Source organism: Gopherus evgoodei, chromosome 7, assembly GCF_007399415.2.
Source record: "Gopherus evgoodei ecotype Sinaloan lineage chromosome 7, rGopEvg1_v1.p, whole genome shotgun sequence".
In the NCBI taxonomy this organism is placed as follows: domain Eukaryota; kingdom Metazoa; phylum Chordata; order Testudines; family Testudinidae; genus Gopherus; species Gopherus evgoodei.
Window position 1 is genome coordinate 59,362,671 of NC_044328.1, and position 20,089 is coordinate 59,382,759.

General features: G+C 39.9%; 1 protein-coding gene across 1 annotated transcript; it reads right to left on the minus strand.

Annotated features, from left to right (window-relative positions):
* Positions 1-14,501: 14,501 nt before the first annotated feature.
* LOC115655440 (pulmonary surfactant-associated protein D-like) lies at positions 14,502-19,741 on the minus strand. The gene is made up of 5 exons (XM_030570889.1): positions 19,713-19,741; positions 18,557-18,764; positions 17,100-17,198; positions 16,056-16,139; positions 14,502-15,003 (listed from the first exon to the last, which is right to left on the minus strand). The coding sequence occupies exons 2-5, from the start codon at positions 18,747-18,749 to the stop codon at positions 14,627-14,629; spliced, it is 753 nt and encodes a 250-aa protein (XP_030426749.1). The 5' UTR covers positions 18,750-18,764; positions 19,713-19,741; the 3' UTR covers positions 14,502-14,626.
* Positions 19,742-20,089: the final 348 nt, after the last annotated feature.

Consider the following 20,089-nt stretch of genomic DNA (forward strand, 5'->3'; position numbering starts at 1 on the left):
CTCATTTAGAATAAAATGCTCATTTAAAAATAGTTAAAATTTACAGTAAATAGCTTTAGTGATATCTTGAAACCATGATAAGAAAGATAAAGCACAAAGAATTATTTTTTTCCAGTTGGCAAAAAGGAGGAACTGAATCGACTGCAACTCAGACTTCCCCAGAACATCTTTTAAAGCAATGCACTTTTTATATGCAGCTGACAATTTACTATATGTAAATTGTACATTAATAACTAATAATCCTGGATTTCACTGACATTGTCAATAAGTCAAGATACAAATTTACCTAGACTAGAGATGGTTCTGAAAATTTTTTTCTATACGATGGGCTCAAAAAGATTTGTTTGTACTACCTAAACAAGAGCTCTGTGTAACTCAAAAGCTCATCTCTTTTATCAACAGAAGTTGGTGTCACTGTGCCTCCATGGGTCACAACTGAGAATACCAAATTCAGGACAAACTGCTGAGAAATAGGGCAGACATCCCCCAAAACTGGCAGTTATTCTCCCATAAAATATATCAAACCAGCAACAAAAGTTAACTTCTGTTTCATCACACTGGCTAACAAAAAGTCAGAAAAGAGGTTTCCTGAGGCATTCCAATCCTGGATTCAACATCCAGATGCTAGACTTAAAGATAAGTGGTTCTTTAAAATCAGTTTAATTAAACAAAGGTATCTTCTGCTCCCAAAGGACCAGTCACACACCCAGGTCAATATACAATTCAGATCTTACTGAAAAATCACACTGTTGCCAGTCCTTCAGTATCTAAAATCTAAAGGTTTGTTGAAAGAAAGAAAGAAAGAAAGAAAGAAAGAAAGAAAGAAAGAAAAAGTTAAAATTGTTTAAAGGAATCAAATACATACAATAATTGCAAAGTTCTTGGTTCAGGCTTACAGCAGTGATGGAATAAACTGCTGACTTAAGTCAAGTCTCTGGTTGCTTCCAAATCATTGGAAGGTCTTCAGTCCACTGGTTACAATGCTCCCATTAGTATAAGTGCATAATCCAGAGGTTTGAGCAGGACAGAGGCAAAATGGAGAAGTTTCCAGCACCTTTTATAGCTTCTGCCATGTGGAGGGAAACCCATTGTTTCAAACAAAGCCCTCAACACAGTAGTGGAAGACTACAGGTAAAAGATGGAGTTCGGAGTCACATGTCCATGCATGACTTCTCTTAGTCATGGCAGGAAATTCCATTAATAGTAGATAGGTGTCTTCCATTGTGAGTTAAGTGTTCTCTAATGGATCATTCTATTTGAATAATTCCTTTACAACGTGCTGGTTAAACACCTTGTTGGTACTACCCAGAAGCAAATACCTTAGAAATACAGGCATATAGCTAATTTCATGTACAAAAATGATAGATGCATACAAATAGCATAATCTTATTCAGCAAATCATATCCTTTCTATAGACATCTTACCTGCCACATTTTGTACAAAGAATAAGGAGTCCTTGTGGCACCCTAGAGACTAATAGATTTATTTGGGCATAAGCTTTTGTGGGATATAACCCACTTCATCAGATGCATGGAGTGGAAAATACAGTAGAAAAATATATATTATAGCACATGAAAAGATGAGAGTTGCCTTACCAAGTGGGGGGCGGGGTCAGTGCTAATGAGGCCAATTCATTCAAAGTGGATGTGGCCATTCATGACAAGAAGGTGTAAGTATCAACAGAGGGGAAAATTATTTTTTGTAGTGACCCAGCCACTCCCAGTCTTTATTCAGGCCTAATTTGATAGTGTCAAGTTTTGTACAAGATTTGTTGCAATTATATAACAGTGTTATGATCTACCTGATTATAAAAGCAGCAAAGAATCCTGTGGCACCTTATAGACTAACAGACGTTTTGGAGCATGAGCTTTCGTGGGTGAATACCCACTTCCTCAGATGCATGTCTGTGGGAAGTGGGTATTCACCCACGAAAGCTCATGCTCCAAAACGTCTGTTAGTCTATAAGGTGCCACAGGATTCTTTGCTGCTTTTACAGATCCAGACTAACACGGCTACCCTCTGATACCTGATTATAGCGTAATCAGTTAACATCGCACCCCCAATGCAAAAATCAATGCAGGAAGGGGTGTTCCAGACACTGCTGAACACATCACAGCGACTTCCCATTCGTGGTTCTGTATTACTACAGCTTCTAACCCAATGTTAGAAGTGTCAGCATATAACAGAAATGGTTTATCAAAATCATGTTTGTCTAGAACAGGCTTTTTCTTTGTACGGTTCATTATGAAAGTAATAATATTATTCAATCCCTTTAAAAACTCAAGGTAAAACTTGCTTAAACCAATAGTGGATTGGATCTGCTCTTGTAGAGTAATTCTTGTATGTCTTGTGATCTTGCCCATAGCTAATGAAAATACCTAATTTATTCATACAAGCTCTGGGAAATGTTTGGAACCCAATTAAGTTAATGCAGATATTAATGTTCTCCATAGTGCAGGAATCTTGGCATTTAATCATGAAAGCAATATGATATAGTGCCTCAGTTTTCCTTTTTATGCACCGCATTAGGTGTGTAATGTCTTTTCTCCTGTGTACAGTTTCAAGACTAGTTACAGGCACTAACTTTGAAATATCAGTATTACATGGCCTTAGACATAAAGTGTATTGTCATGTAATGAAACAGTATAACCATAAAGGCTTTTAGCACACTGTGAGGTCTTATGTATCACTCCCAACATGGTCAAGGTTTTTTTTTCAAAAGATCTAGCACATTGTACGTGTTGACAGTTTTCTACCCACGAAAGCTTATGCCCAAATAAATCTGTTAGTCTTTAAGGTGCCACCAGACTCCTTGTTGTTTTTGTGGATACAGACTAACACAGCTACTCCCCGATACATAAGCAATGCATTAGTTAGAAGAGCTAACGTCAGCAATAATATTAATATGAAATCTATCACAAGTGTACATTCACAAGCATTTTTGTCATGTCTCACCTTTGGCACAATACCCTTGGGCTTTTGGCATTCTAGGGTTCGCCTCTGGCTTCCATTTGTAGGATTAAATTTTTCCCTTACTCCCTGTCAGTACCATCAAAATCTGAGATCTTTTGTGTAACAGAATTAATCGGCTGGCTAGGTGTGTCCTCTTTGCTAACAGTTATGGGCAAGTCTTCCTCCTCCCTGTCAGTCAGGTAATTTGCATCAACAGAGACACTGTACCAGGGGTCTCAAACACGAGGGCCATGGGGCTATTTTCTGCAGTCCGTTAAGCGCCCTGTGCCCGCCCACTGGCCTACCTCCAGGCCAGGGGTGGGCAAACTACAGCCACAGAATTGCCCCCATCGAGCCCTGTACCACTCCCTATGGCTGGGGGGGTGGGGAGAAGCAGAGGGCTCAGTCCGTGTGTTGCCCTGACTGTCAGGCACCGCTCCACCCCCCCCGCCCCCGCAGCTCCCATTGGCCGGGAACAGGGAACCACGGCCAATGGGAGCTTCGGGGAAGGTACTTGGAGGCACGGCAAGCAGGGTGCGGAGCCCTGCATTCCCCCTCCCCCAGGGGCCATAGGGACATGGTTCCAGCTACTTCCTGGAGCGGGACCAGGGCTAGGGGTGGCAGCCTGCCCTGGCCCTGGTGCGTGCCACTGCCACCCCGAAGCCCTCATGCACCTTGCCCCCAATTCCCTGCCCAGAGCCCCCTGCCTGTACCTGAACCCTCTGCTGCACCCCAACCTCCTGCCCTGAGCCCTCTGCCGCATCGCACACCTGTCTTGCACCCCAATCCCCTGCCCTGAGCCTCCTGCTGCATCCCACATCCCTTCTGCACCCTGAGACCTCTGCCTGCAACCCAGCCCCCTGTTGCACCTCACCTCCCTCCCCTGAGCCCCCACCACACCCCTGATGCACCCTCTAGGGGCAGGGAGGGGGTGGAGGTGGGGTGGGGACTTCAGGGAAGGGGTGGGGCCTCATGGAAGGGGTGGAGTGGGGGCAGGGCCAGAAGCAGTAATGGGGCGTGTGTCAGTGATGCGGCCCTCGGGCCAATGAACTAGCCCTCGTGGCTCTCATGGTCATTTGAGTTTGAGATCTCTGCACTAGACTTTACACATTTTCAGATGCTTAACTGTTACCAACTGCAAGGCTGGACTTTGTCTTAAAAAGATACCATCCATTTTCACTAGCATGTTAGACTCAAGGTCTTTTTGTCCTTCCATTACCAACCTCTGCTTCCACATGGAATCGGCTGTTAAGTCCACTAAGAGACTACAAGACATATCCAAAGTGTCTAGAGATGAGAGTTTGCCTGTCATCCCCTGTATTCTTGAGAGATCAATTGCACAGCTGTCCTGCTCTGTAGATTCAGCTATCCAGTCTTAACCTCTGAACCTGAGACACAGACTGTTCACTTAAAGAATCAACATGGAAACATTCCTGTCCCAACAACAGTGTCTTCCCAACAAGCTGGCCAAACACAGTCAATTGATCATCATAGGGCCATTCAAATTCCCTAAATCTTCATTCCACCTTGTAAAAACCTTCTTTAAGTTATCCACACTGGGGGCTAGTCTACACTGGCAATGCTAAAGCGCTGCCACAGCAGCACTTTAACATGGCTTGTGTGGTCACGGCAGACCACAGCAGCTCTAAAAATAACCACCACAACAAGGGACATGGCTCCCAGTGCTGGGGCACTGTCTACACTGGAACTTTACAAAACTGAAACTTGCTGCGCTCAGGGGGCTGGTTTTTTCATGTCTGGTCTCTGGGACTTTGTTATGACACTAACAGGATGCAACCTATTTACAGTGTCTTTCTCTCTAGCAGACACAAACTTAGGAACATTTCCTTCCTGGGCTTTAGTTAAATCCAGAACCAACTCTGGGACAACTGATAAATTCTCAAGTAGCATAAGCTGAGAAGTACTTTCTGTCTGTACACCAAGAGGTACGAACTGCTTGGATAAGCATCCCAATGTGTGTATGCTTCTCTGAATCACACCCATCTTCAGACTCCTTAGAGATTTCCCCATTACTATCTACTACATTAGGAGTTTTCAGTGACACAGACCTAGATTTTCCCCCAGTATCTCTTATAGAAGTTTCTTTGTACTGTCCAGCAGAGCAAGGAGAACAATGGTGAGGTCTGGCTTTTTGTAAATTTCACACACAAGTTCCTCAGGTCCCCCATACAAATCAAAATTATCATTTTTTTAATTATTTGGCTGATTTACAGCCCTGCTTGTCAAAAATTGTCAGAGCTGAACCATTTATAAATACATTATGTTATCACCCAGTAGTCATAGACTGTATTATACTTTTACAATGCCTTTCAACCAAACATCTTCTAGGTGTTTTACAAGCAATAAAGAATTAATCCTTTAGACATTTCTGAGAATTTTCTCTGTTTTATCAAAGGCTCAAGTCAAGATTTTCAGCCAAAGTAAATCAGTAGGCTGATAAATCAGTGACATGGTTTTCAGAAGTGCTGGGAATCCAAGATATCCAAAACTGATGTGTGATTTTGGGTGCTCAACTTGACACAACTTAAAGTGGCCTGATTTTCAGGGAGTGGGATGCTCAGCACTTGCTGAAAAACAAGGCCCTTTAAGGTGTTTCAGGTAGGGTGCCCAAAAGACAAAATACAGTTTCTGCATGTAAAAATACACCCAGTATAATAAATAAAATAAATAATAATAATTCATAGCCACAAGTTACAGTAACACATATAAACATTTTTGTTCTTGTTCTGCCAATAATGGTTTGTTTTTTTCTTCATGGTATTTGGTTATTGCCTGTTATCATCATCATCATGAAGCTAATGTTTATATAGTGCTGGCGCTTTACAGAACAAGTAAGAGACAGTCACTGACTCAAGGAATATGCAGTCTAAGGGCCAGATCCTGAGCTAGATTTTTGGAAGGGATCCATGCCAGTGCAAAGGTTTGCCAGTGCACATGAAATTGCAGGATTGGACTCTAATTTTAGACATTATACAACGAGGAAGAGCTACAAACAGCAAGGGGCAGAAACGAGGGAAGATGAGTGTTACAATGACATGATTACACAGTTCCTGCATTTCATTGTGCGTACATCTATGTGATCCTTTCTCCAAAATAAATTCAAAGTTACATGGGTTATTTGTCATCAAACAACTGTTTTGCAGCTAAAATTTCCCCATTATTTAACTATGAATTGTGGACTGTTTCCTTCTCCCATGGACGTCAAGTGTTAATAATTCTGGCCTCTTGATTTTAACATGAAATTAACAGAACATCTGCCAGAGCATTAGGTCCATGAGACCCTATTTTCAGCTTCACAGGGGGGTCCTTTGCTGATCATATTACAGCAACTCCTGGGATTGGCCACTCATCATATTTTTGTTCTTTGGCCTGGACGCAGAGCAAGCTGGAAAAGCCACAATTCTCCTTCTCCTGCAATCAGATGTCCTGGAGCTACTACGGCAGCAGCCTTGCACATGTTATCACAGCATGGACCACATTCCAATGGAGAGATTGCATGTGGGACACTTCACCTCTGATTGGTGTTTGAATCCACTCTCTCCTCCTACTGAGCTTGACATAAAATTCATGTGGCAAACAAAGAAATTGTTCACACAGAAAATTAATATTAAGAAAGTTCTTTTAGCGTCTTTTAACATAATTGAGGTGAAGGAGGAGAGTTAATAATATGTAATGAGTCATCTTTCCTCAGATCACCAGCAAGCACCCATAGCCCATCTTCAAGGGATGGGCTTGCAAAGCACTGACCAGCTCTACATTTCTGTCTCTTGCTGCATCCAAAGCTACAGTGTTTTTTCCGTGAAGAATTTGCCTCTAAACTCTGACATCTGTACAATTTATCGTAAATTATTAGCAAAGATTCTGTATATTCTAAGTTTCAACACGACATTTCAAACTATGTACCAACGATGGCATGAGTCAAGAACTAAGTAGCAGCTTAACACTATCTTACATGGCTTTTTGGAGGGTAAGAGCTTAGTCAAGCTCTTCATATTAATTTACTAATAATATTTTGTACTTAATGGAGCTTCTTATCCAAAGCTAGTTACATTATTTACAAAGGAGGCAAAGTATTGTCCCAATTTTACAGATGGAGAAATTTAGACAAAGCGAGGTCAATTCATTTGTTCACAAGCTTGTTCATTTTTATTTTGTATTATTGTTTATTTTATTTGATAATAAAAACAAAACTCTTGCTTTCTTTCCACTAGATTTGAAATTTTTAAGAATACTAAGCTGTTGAGGAAGTGCCCTTCTAGCAATCCCAAACAGAAAGGAAGCACTAATTAAACAGCATGCTATATGAAAACCAATACTTACAAGTTCCCTTAAGACAATTTTTAGAGTAATCTGCCTCTGTCTCTTACTGAAAGTTCTCTACTAGAAATAGAGGGTCCTTTCTGGAATCTCCTTCTCAGATATAGAAAACTGTTGTAAGTGAATTTCCATTTATCATGGGACATCTCCATCGGAGGCATCACTTCAAATAATATCCAAGGCCATCTATAAAGTTGGAAAACAACAGCACTTCCCTCTTTTCCCACAACACATCAAGTAACTGAAATCAATGGCAATCCTATCTCTGCAATGGAGCTATTCAGACCAATAAAATAATTCTCTTAAGGACTTTCTAACTTTAGGTTAATGGGTCCATATCTGAGGACAGTATCAAGCGCTTATATGAGATCTCAGTAGAGATTCATGCATTTATACAGGTATTTCATTTTAAATTCTGATGAAATTGGCCTACTGCACAGTATTTTATGACTAGGAGAGACTATCTGAATACAATAATTGGATATGCTAAAATGACTATTACAGAAAAAAAGAGGATTTATTGAAATGATTATTGGAAAATTGCCATTTTATCAGGACTCCAAGAGTAAAGTATAAAATAGTTAATAACCTGGTTATTTCTTCCCCTCTGCCCCATCAACAAGGGAAGTAACAAGACTGTCACAGGCTTTGACAACAGCCTATCATGATTCATATCTCCCCAGTTAGCCCCCATATTTCTAGCTTTGGGTTTGCAAATCATCATGGGATGCCTTACATTCCCTATCCATTGCATATTGTTGCACTGTTTCTTAATACTTTGGTCATTGTTAACATTGTAAGCTGCAGCTAACTGAAACTAAATAGGCCTAAATTGCTTTGGTTAGCAAGTGAACCCCCTATTATTCCTTCTTCTAGAGAGGGCCAGTAAGGCTGTAGAGACAAACTAAGGGGAAAATACCCTTAGGCTTGAGAGGTCGGTTTATGGTTAGAAAGGAGAAGATGGGCCTAGCAAGGGAAAGGGAGGAGATAGCATGACAGAGTCTCTTTATAGAGGAAACTGGAAAGGCCTGAAAAATAACTTTAAAAAGATCAGTTAATTAAAAGGTGGGAAGGGGTTTGCAAAGCTTAGTATGAACAAGATAGTTTTGAAGAATTGTATTTTTAATTTAATTGGAAACATGATTTTAAATTTATTGGAACTTGGTTATTTGGAATCCCTAACAAAACCAATGCTTAAACTCCCTTGATTTTTGGTTGTCACCTTGATAACTAGCTAAGTTGAGGAGTTAAGTGCACCACTGACAGCCCAGCCAGCTGGCTGGGCTGAAAATAATATCTAAACCAACATGGAAAACCAAGTTTCAGTTCTCTGCACTTCCCTCAATCCCCACTCCGGAGGCAGTGAGACATTCGATCAATGAGAGGCTGAAAAGAATCTCAAATGCCAGGTTGCCAAAAGAAAACTGGGCAACTCTCTCAATGTGCACTTATAACTGCAGAACACTGATAAGGCAGGAATCAATAAACCATCTCATGGAGGAAAAGGCAAAAACAGCCTGCGATGTGCTGGCGTTTGCGAAACACAACAAAAGAAGGAGATGGAGGTCAGCTGGTGGGATGGAAGCATGGTCATTCTAGGAAAAGAAGAAGGCACAAGGATAGCTGGAGGAGTTGGATTCATCATAAACAAGGAATGGGCTTCAAAAATCATCTTGTGCCATTTGAAGTCATCGCGTATTGGGGTGCTTACCTCTGATTGAACCAATACAGCACTCTCAAAATCATCTAGATTTATGGTCCCACAACTGCATGCAAAGATGATGATGTGGAAGGATTCTATAAGGAGCTGGAGGAAACCTTCACTCAGAGTTCCACATATACGATTGCGATAAGAGACTTCAGTGCCTAGGTTGGAAGATGAAGAGAGAGCAAAAAGTTCATAGGAAGGTACGGTATCGGAGAATGTAACGTGCGAGGAGAACAACTAGCTATATTGGCAGAGACAAGGAGAATGTTAATTGATAACACCTGGTTCTGAAAGAAGGCCAACAGGAGATGGACTTAGATCACACTGAACATGAAGACAAAGAATGAAATATATTACTTTCTGATCGGTAGACGATGCATTGTGAAAGATATTTCAGTATTGCCATAATTTAACATAGGTAGTGATCATCGCCTACTGAGAGCCAGACTCATGTTCACTGTGAAGGTAGAGAAAAAGGCACTGTGTATGGTGAATAGAAGGCACATACCGATAGCTTTTGATGAGGCAATCCTGAAGGAAAACATTTCCAGGGAAGACTGGAGCCTCCTGGATGACTGTGGCGAGGATTATGAGAACTTCAGCAAGAGACTGAAATGGTACGTGAAATCAGCTGAGCGTGAAAGACCAAAAAGAGATAGAGGAAGAATCTCAGAGAATATAAAGACCTTGTTGGAGAACAGAAGGAAAATTAAAAGAAATGAAAGTGACAGGCTTGAGTACTCTCTTCTCTGCAAGCTCACATGAATGAAGCTGAAGGAAGACTTCAAGAAATTTCTAACCAAAAAGCTCTTAAAGGCTGCTAAAGATCATAAAAGTCTCAAAAAATGCAAATGGGAATTGGCATTGTATAAGTCATCATTATCGGTTTTGATGAACAAGGATGGAGAATCAGTAACCGGTCAAACAGAGATGGAGGCAATCTGCAGGAATTTCTATACCCAGCTGTTTGCATCCCGTATAGATGTCCTAATGCCATCACTTCAACAAACCGATGAACACATACTCCAGGTTCTCATCAGCAAAATCCATCATGCAGTCCATTAGGGAAAGGGGAAAGGGGAAAGATCCAGGCAAGGATGGTCTGACAGCAGAAGTGCTTAAGGTGGGTGGTCAGGAACTCTGGAAAGCTCTCGCCCAAAGGTTCAGCAGTTACCTGGAAATCCAGAAGATACCATCCAGGTGGAAAGAATCCAATACCATCTTGCTGCATAAGAAAAGCGATCGAGAAAATCTAAAGAACTATCACTTGATCTGCCTGCTTTCGCATGTCTATAAGTTGTACACTAAAATAATAACAAATCGACTGTTGTGAAAACTGGATGAACAGCAACCTAGAGAGCAGGCCGATTTTTGAAGAAATGACTGCACAATAGACCACATCTTCACTCTAAACCAACTACTAGAGCGTTCAAGGGAATACAAGTTCCATTTGTGCATTGCTTTCATGGACTACGAGAAGGCGTTTGATAGCTTGGAGACCAAAGCCATTCCTGAAGCTCTTTCAGAACAGGGAATCAGCGAAAAATATATCACATTATAAAGGAAGCAAACTCTGGCTGCAGCACAGATATATCGCTATTCGATACTCCCCTCCAAATACCCATCGAGAAAGGTATGAAACAAGGAGATACAGTTTCACCAAAATTATTCACAGCCTGCTTTAAATTGGTCTTTTGATGAGCAGTCCTGAAAGGTGGGATTAATATCCATGGCAAGTGGCTAAACCATCTCAGGTTCGCAGATGATATAGTGCTGATAGCCAAAAATACAGTCCAGCTTGTGAAAATGCTTAAAGAACTGAACTCAAACAGCAGTCACATCGGATTAAAAATGAACCAGTTGAAAAAGAAATATGAGATCAGATGTTCTGCCAAGAATCCAGATAACTCTTGGAGGAAAGCAAATCCAAGAGGCTGACAAAAATATTTATTTGGGCTAGGAAGTCAACATGTGCTACAATCAGAAAGGTGAACTGTCACACACAAAAAAAGCTGGATGGTGCGCATTCAATGACATCAAGGACATCCTTCAAGGAAAGATCAGCAAAACAACGTATACAAATCTTTTTAACTTGACCGTGCTTCCAGCGATGCTATATGCCAGTGAAACATGGTCGCTGATGAAGATTGAAGAACATCAACTGTCTGTCACACAGAGGGCAATGGAACGATCATTTCAGGGCATTTTGCTCCATGATCACACCCCCAATGAAATAGTTAGGCAGCAGTCTGGAGTCGAGATGTTATTGTTGAAAGCAGGCTCAGAAAAATGCGATGGGCAGGACATGTGGCCTGACTCAGTGACAACAGATGGACTGCAGCTATATCTGACTGGTATCCGCAAGAACTGAAACAGCAACGAGGTCAGCCTCCAAAAAGGTGGGATGATTTTCTAATAAGGAGATATGGACAAACATGGAGAAGGATGGCCAGGGTGAGAGAAGATTGGAAGATGTATTGTGATCGGCTCAGTCTTAACTGATGAAGGACTGACAGTCTACGCAGTCTACCTTGATAACTGGAATGACTGAAATCAAACTAAAACACACTGCAAAACCCTTCAGCACAAGGTTTTAATTCCATTTTAAAGAGAGTCCTGAATGAGGGAGTCTTTCTACAAATGAATGAGACCTGGTAAGTTTGGTTGACAAAGCACCAATGGTAGTTTTGAATAAAAGTAAATAAAAACAGTCTGTTGGAACTCCATCTGCCTACAAAGAAAATGCTGGTGGCATTGCAGAAGATGGAATTGCATATCGAAATTAAATAGATAAGGTTAACAAAAAAATCTTACGTGTGAAAAAAAATTATCTCCATAAATTACCAAATTAAAAACTAAAATTGAATGTCCTTTTTTCCCCCATTTTGCACTTCACTTATTTAGACAATGAAAATAGGCTGGTCATTTTCACTTTATTTAGGACTAGAGTCTTCCATACCTGCTCCCTCTGTGTAATACCTTTTTCCACAAGTAAGTAAGGGCGGAAGTATCTGTCTTTTTCTTTTCAGTTTCCATTTCAAATTCTCATGGCTGCGTTTTGGGTTACCTAGGAAACTGACTTGCTGGCGACAACCATTTTTAGCAGTCGGTTCCCTGAACTGGTGCTAAAAACAATTTTAGTGACAGTAGATGGGAGAAAGCTATTTTGCCAAGGTTAAAATGATCTTCAATCAGACGTCAGAGTTAGTTTTTACTGGGAAGCCATCATACAATGTCATCTAAATTTGCAAAGATTCAATTCGCTCTTAGATTTCTGAGTAATGTGGGAATATTAGAGAGACAAGGTGGGTGAGGAAATATTTTTTATTGCATCAACTTCTGTTGGTGAGAGCGCCAAGATGTTTCTCTAATATCCCAGAACTGACACAGCTACAACTACGCTGCATATAATAATGTGGGGCAGCAGTTACGTGTCTCCAAGTAGATATTAGATTCTCTCTCTATAATCCAGTCCTAAAGTCAAGTTAAATTTCTTGGCTCCAGAGCTTTGCAGAAAAAAAATGTTCTCACTGATATCAACAAGGAAAACAACTTCTGATTTCTTTTTCTCATATTATGGTCGATATCGTGTTTCTGTAAGGGACAGCTTATTTTGTGTTCATTTATTAATGTTTCTAAATGGTATTAGTTTTGAAAAACACAGCAAACAGACTGGTGATGGTCATTCAGATCAATGAGCTTAGTCTCTGTGACTTTCTGGGTCATCCCATTGCCTTTTGTTACCTTTTTGAGTCTGTCAACAACAGTGGGATAGGGCACATATTGCTTCTTTGATTTAAGGCTGGCGAAATTAATTGACTTAACTGTGTGCGAACTTGACTGTATTGCTAAGGTAAGTAATTTTTAGGGTGTGTAGAGCTTATGTCTTTGTGCTTGGTTTTTAAATGGAAAATGCCTAGTATTTTTTATTACTAGTGTGCATGACTTGGTTTCCCTGTTCAGTTTTGTATTGATTCTTGACTGAGTGCATAGGTAAATCAAAAGGGACTGTTAAAGAACCAGCAGGAAAGGCAAGATACACACCTTGAAAGGAATTAAGGTAACAATGCCTGGACCATCAAATGGGGGCAGAAGCGATCTATCTGGCATGAGCCAGGCTATGATGTTTTACCCTTTTTAAGGCTCAGCCTAATGTCCAAATCCTTATCATGACTAGTCGGAAGGAAAAAGAAGGAGGTAAATGAGTGGCCAGCGATGCTATTCAGCGTGGCAATGAAAAGAGCCATGCAGGCTGTTTCTCCCAACTTAGAGATGGGGAATCAGGTGGACCTGCCTGAGCTATGGATAGAAAGGTTAAGCTAGGTAAGAAAATGTGCATCTAGGACTGTTTTTTGTTTAATAAAGTTACTATTGAATAAATGAGATGACATCACTTAAATGAGGATGCAAAGATCCTCACTTCATGGGCCCATAGTAGCAACAGTTACATAGTTGAATCCATTAAGATCTTGAAACAAGTTCATCACATCTCAGAGCAGGACAAACATGTAGATGAGGTGCTTCACCAAACACCAGCAAAGTAAGGCTTCAAGGAATCTTTGACAGCTGCTTTAGACAGGATAGATTTCCCTCTGGAAATTCTGGGTAAGTGGCCTGGAGTCTCTTTATTTCAAGCACCATTCATGCTAGGGCAGCCAAGCATATTTCTAGAAATTCTTTCTGATCCCTCTATTATCAATGATATTTTCATACCAGGGTCCCTATGAACTGCGCAGTTTTCTCTTGACACTAAGCAAAAGTGAATTAACACATAAAACAAGCATTAATCCACCAAAAGTGTGTCAAACCACCAAGCAGTGTGTTATCTTGTATTATTGGCCTTTGTCCCCTCTCCCATTTCCCTTATCTTCTCCAATTTTGTCTTCTCTGTCTTGTCTCTGTTTAGACTGTAGAATCTTTGGGGCAGGGATTTTGTCTGTCTGTAAAGAGCCGTGGCACTTGTGAGTGCTGAATAATGGCACTTAAAATCCACAATGTGCCCAAACTCCAGTAGGCTATCAAGGGACATGACCTACCCGCTTCTAGAATTCCCCCCATTTTAATAACCTGAGAACAAGGCTGTAAATAAGCACATTGTAGATCTGTAAATGGCTTTAAACAGAAATTAATGGAATTCCAGCATTTTCATTCTTACACTTCACTTTAAGACAAGTATATACTCAGAAAGCTAAGGCATTCTCTGCTGGAACTATGTGGAGCAGAATGGTCATCATTTTTACACAAGAGACAACCCTGATCTGTATTCTCGGTCAGTTCCTCATGATAGTCACTTTTGTTCAAGTCTGAAACTGTGTGCTTATCGATTACTCCCAGCACTTGTTGTATCTCCTGTTTTAACCAGCTCAGGTCACAGTTCGAAGTTGCATGATGATTTTATTGCAATTTAATTTACATAATAGAAATTTCAGAAAGATTCAGGCTATCTATACCTCTACATTACTGATAGAGCACAGTATGCAAAATGCGAGGCTAATGTAAATCAACAAGGGAGGGATAGCTCAGTGGTTTGAGCATTGGCCTGCTAAACCCAGAGTTATTTTTATAATTTTTAAAGCTGCAAGTCAACTTGCACAACTGATTTTAATGAAAACTACAAGGTCAGGGAGATTAAAATTCACAGATTATTAATTGTTTTTCATTACAGGATATGTCATTCCATCTGCCATCTGAATATACTTCTACACAGTCTTCAATTCCACCAAGATTATTTGGTTCTCTTGCAGCCCAGTTTGAGTATTCTATTGCTTCACCACTTAGATACTTAAATGAACCTTCTGTTTGTATATCGTTTATTCCAATATATGCTGCTTTGTTATGACGAACTACTATTTGTTGTATGGCACTGTTCTCTGCAGAATTCCTTGGAGAAGCAATCAGGCCACCAGCTTGGGAACACGTGGCTTTTGAGGTCTCAAAGTCACCTTCAGAGCCATTGGCTACAAATGTTTTTTCACTGGCACTACTGCCATTTATGAAAATCCAAGCTAGAAAAAACACAGAAGTACAGTACATCTAAGTTACATTTTTTCCGCATGCACTATTCTTTAGATTAGAGAAACAGGTTCTGGGACCCTGGAGCAAGAGGCTGTTATTTTTATTGATTCATTCTGTCAGATCAGCTGCACACCAACCCAGAAGTTTGAAAGGGGAAGAATATTTTACTGGTGCAGAGAAAACTATGGACAGAGGCAAAAGGTCTCAGGAAGACCCTAAAACAACCGGGAAAAATCTTAGGTTGAAATTTATACTTTATTATTGTTATTTTAGTTAGCAATGAAGGCAGAGCTGAGGAAGTTTTTATTGTCCTAGAGAGTAGAGTTGGAATTGTACACAATACCAGAGTTTAATACTATTTTGGCACCCTATAATATTGCCATGTCACTATTGTAAAGTGCAGTGTTTGGGAACATTATTGCAGTATTTCTTATGAGGCCAGGCCCATTGGCCTTGATATGACACAGTGAGAATTTCTGTCATCATTCCATTATCTCAATTAGCATTTGCAGCTCTCTTTACAGGTAAGACTCAAGGGTCTGTTCCTGTTCCAGAGGAAGTAAATGGGAAATCAAGAGGCAGAATGAGGCCACATGTGCTGTTGATGTCAGAGAGTGGTTGTCTCCCACTATTCTTTTTGGTCACAGGACAAATCAAATAACATTTCAGACATAAAGTAGACCCTACGCAAGCCACACTATTTCATCTTAAGTATATATTGGATGGGATTTTTTTTAGCACTTGATCCCACAGCTGTTCTTGGGGGGACTTTCCTATTTACATCAAAGTGGAGATCTGCCGGGGCTAATGATACATGTGACAAGGTTAGACCAGTACTGCCCATATTGTAGAATTGTGTTACTTTACTAAAACATCCAACAAGTACATAGAAGTTTGAAGTATGAGCAAATAGGAAAAGCCCAGATCAGACACCAGATATGAATCCTTTTTAACTCTGAAGAAGTGGGGATCTAGATCTGCATCCAAATTAGTCCGTTTGGGCCCATCTATCGCTGACTGGAATGAACAGCACTTGTCCTACCTTTTTGGATTTTGCTGACAGTAGCTTTCAGGGTCTTCAGTTGTTCTTGCAAATCACTTATTTCAGTTTTTAAAAGCTCACATTCTGAAGAATAGAATAATAGCATTGTTCTTATTGTTTTACATTAAAATATGCAAGGTTTTCTAAAAGCTTAAAAAAGCCAGAGACTTCACCTCCAGAACTAGTAATGAATCACAAGTGTAACATCAAATATACTGTTTTTGATTTCTTGATTCCTCAAGAAGAAGTTTAAAACTGAGGTGTTGAGGCCACGGGTCCACTGAAAATAAAAGGGAAACTACTCGTTGAGTGCAATTTTTAATTGAACCTGCAGTAATGCTAGCTTTTCCATTCAATTGTAGAAGCTAAAAATTAGAAGCAGAAGACAACATAGTTAGAAAAATAAAACCTTGGAAATTAGAATAAAGTTAATTAGCAAAATTCTGAGGAGAGTTGTGAAGAATATGTGCATTCACTAGAAGCCCATTTGACCTTTGCAGTAGGTAGAACTATCATGATGTTTGCCAATCTCAGCCTATGCGGGAAAATTTCATGAACAAGAACTGAGATCATTTGTACAGCTGCTCCTGGTGAACCCTCGTAGGACTTCTTTGTCTTTTAGCAGCATATCCTTCATCCCACAAACCCAGTGATCAGGTACTCATCACTGTGGTGTCCAGGGGTGACTCTAGCTATTTCGCAGCCCCAAGCACGGCGGCACGCAGTGAGGGGCGCTCTGCCAGTCACCAGTCCCGCAGCTCCAGTGGTCCTCCACAGAGCGCCCCCTGTGGCATGCCGCCCCAGTGGTATCTGTCTCCTTTAGAATGCTACTCTTAGACGTTTGCGTTCATCAGATTAACCCTTCAAGCCTCACTCGCTTCTTTCCATTGCAAACCAGACTGTTTGGTTTCCCCAGTGCCCACCTCTGTGTATTCCTTCCCCACTCAGACAGAAGTAGCAAAGCCCAACTGGAACATAATAGCTTCTGTGTATGTACTGTTAGACTTCTTCTTTACCCTCCCTCAAAAGGGGGGCACTGTTTACCTGTGCCTCCACAGTCTCCTTTTGGTCCTTCTGCACCTCTGTCTCCTTTTGGTCCAGGGGATCCATCCTTTCCTGGAAGACCTGGTATCCCTCTTAATCCTTGCAATCCAGTGTGTTTATTCAGGGAAAAGGAAGAAACAAAAATAAAGCAAGTAAACAATTCACTTTGTAGGTGTTATAAGAGTTTGTGATTGCTGTCATAACTACAGATGGATGACGATTAGATAAAAAAAAAGACCATAATGAATTATGGGAAAAATTCAGATCCTGATCTAGGTCCAAACTTTATAGCTTGACTCCACTGCTATTATTAGAATATCAAATTCAAACATCTGAAATGTCTTCAGAAGTTTGGTTTGGATTCATTTCTTAATGGAAATATTAGTATGTGAGTGCAACTGGAATTCTTAAAATGTTTCTGAGTATGTACAGATAAAGCTATACTTTCAATAGACCTTGAAACCAGATTTTCCGGTGCTCAGAATCCACAATTGGGACCAGATTTTCAAAAGAATATAAACTCTTTCATTGTGACCCTTGCAACTGGATATTCAAAATAACTCAGCACTCAATGCAGTGTTTTGAAAATATGGTGCTTACATGGGAGCTATACTCTTTTGAAAACCTAGTCCATAATCCCTTATGCCTCCATTGCCCATCTGCAAAATGGACATACTACTCTCATCTTTCTTTGTCTCATCTATTGAGTTTGTAAGTTCTTCAGGGCAGAGTTTTTCTCTTATTATGTTTTATGTAAATTGCCCAACAAGATGATTTTCAGATCTCTGTTAGGGATTCTAAGTGATATTGTAATAAAAATAAATACTAAATACAGTGTGATTAGAGAATAACTTCTTATAGTAATTTCTAGAGAGCAGGCTGAATGCCCCTTCATCCTTTGCCTCTATCTGCAGCAGTGAGACCTGAACAACTCTTCCAGGGCCTGTTTCTTCAGTGCCAATTCAACTTATTTTGAGGCTTGACAATGCCAGAATGTATATCACCTTGGTGTTGGCCATCTGCTGACACTGTCAAAAGTGCTATTAGTCTTATTTATTATGCGTGTGTGTCTCTCTTAACCACCAAGAAATGCACTGTAACAAGCAAGTTATTTCACATAGATCACAGAACAGGCATTGGCTGGTAACAAGTTTCAGACACTGTCAATCTGGATCAGATTCAAAACTAGTGGCCTGGAAGTAAAAGGCTCTAGAGAATATTATCTATTTCAAAGCATCCATTTTAATTTCTAACCTAGCTTTTATTTGACTGTTAGTTTCATCCTAGTGTTTTAGTAATTAGCGGTATATTAAGGATCTCCAGATTTTTCATGCTTGACAAATGTTTTTGCTCAAGTTCCATGTAGCTACATTATTTGAATTATGCTTTCTTTTTTATCAGTTTTTTTTAAACACCAATCTGACCAACAGGTTAACAGTAAGTAAATATTTCTATACCTGGATCTCCCTTTTCCCCATTAGCGCCATCTTTTCCATCACTTCCTGGTAGTCCGTTCTGAGCAGGTCCACACACAACAAGTGTACATGCATTCTGATCCCATTTTTGGACAACTTGAGCAGGATTTGAGTTGGAAGTTGTCACCAGAATTAACACCAAGACAAAAGTGTTGAATATTGGAAGCAGCAGCATTGTTTGATTCCTAGCCTGTGAAAAATTATTAAAAGAATTATTCTAAAGCAGTGACGGGCAACCTGCAGCCTGTGCCACTTCCACAGCTCCCATTGGCTGGAAACGGTAAACTGTAGCCACTAGGAACTGTGGGCAGCCATGCAAATGTAAACAAACCGTCTGGAGGCCCACCCGCAGATTACCCTGATGGGCCACAGGTTGCCCACCACTGCCCTAAAGACATTTTGAGTGAAAATAAGCTCTTAATGTTGCAATATTACACATTGGCTATATAAAGGAATGCTAAATGTCTATTTCCTAAAATATTTGTACTAATTATTTTTTTAAAATCAGAGCTTTGGTGCTCCTGAAAACACTTAACTATTCTTTTCTCAGATCTTAATGAAGTACCCCTAATTATTGGAATTTGTCCTGCTTGAAAAACCCCACAACTTCTAGCAGAAAAAGCAGCAAATTTCAGTTAAGTTCCATCAGGTTGCCTGCATTCATAATCCTTAAAGTTTTAGTAAAAACAGCTTTTAAGAAAGTGAATTTTTTTCAGCCCTGCACAAGTGCACTGGGGATGGTATAGAAGTGAATGCCAGGACTTGAACTTGGTAATACAGCTGTATGCTTTCAAGTCAAAGATAATGTAGGAATAGACTCCCCAACTTACCTGTAAAATTGCATATACTTCCTAAATGAATAGCATAAAAAATTAGACAAGACATATTTTGTTGTACTCTGAACAAAGTAGGAACATTAAATCATGACTGATATTTTTTTCTAATTAAAATACATAAATTATAACACAATGTAACCTTAAATCTTGTCTGATGAAGAAATAAACAGAGTTCTACCTTTTAATACACAAAAATCAAAGATTTTAAGGAAATTTCTATTGTACATTTACCAACTATGCACAACTTCATAATTAAAGAACAGGACTAAAAGAGAGAGCAAAGATATCATCCAGTCACTTACTCTGCGGTACCTGGTGTGCTAGAAAAAGCATTCACAGGGATAATTTACTGAATTTTACTGTCTATTTATATACTACAGAATGAAGTAACAAACTCTGGTTTCTCAGCTGTGTTTATTTACAGTAAATAGGAGTTATAGTTTATTTAAGAATAATTTCACGGTAGAGTAAATGGCTTTATTGGTCTTGAAACCACGAGCATAAAGATAGATACAAAGAATGAATATTTTCCCATTGGCAAAACACGAACGAGGAACTGAACCAGAACATCTGTGAAACTTGAAAACAATGTAGGTATTGTATACTGCTGACAATTTAAGCTTATGTAAATATTAATATCTAATAACCCTGGATTTCACTGACTTGTCAGTAAGTCAAC

Excerpts from the sequence above, each read along its gene's own strand:
- LOC115655440 (XM_030570889.1), bottom strand. The coding sequence starts at position 18,749 with ATGCTGCTGCTTCCAATATTCAACACTTTTGTCTTGGTGTTAATTCTG. Across the intron at positions 16,140-17,099 it reads AGGAGACTGTGGAGGCACAG|AATGTGAGCTTTTAAAAACT; the intron begins GTAAACAGTGCC and ends TCTATTCTTCAG. Across the intron at positions 15,004-16,055 it reads TGTCAGCAAAATCCAAAAAG|CTTGGATTTTCATAAATGGC; the intron begins GTAGGACAAGTG and ends TGTTTTTTCTAG.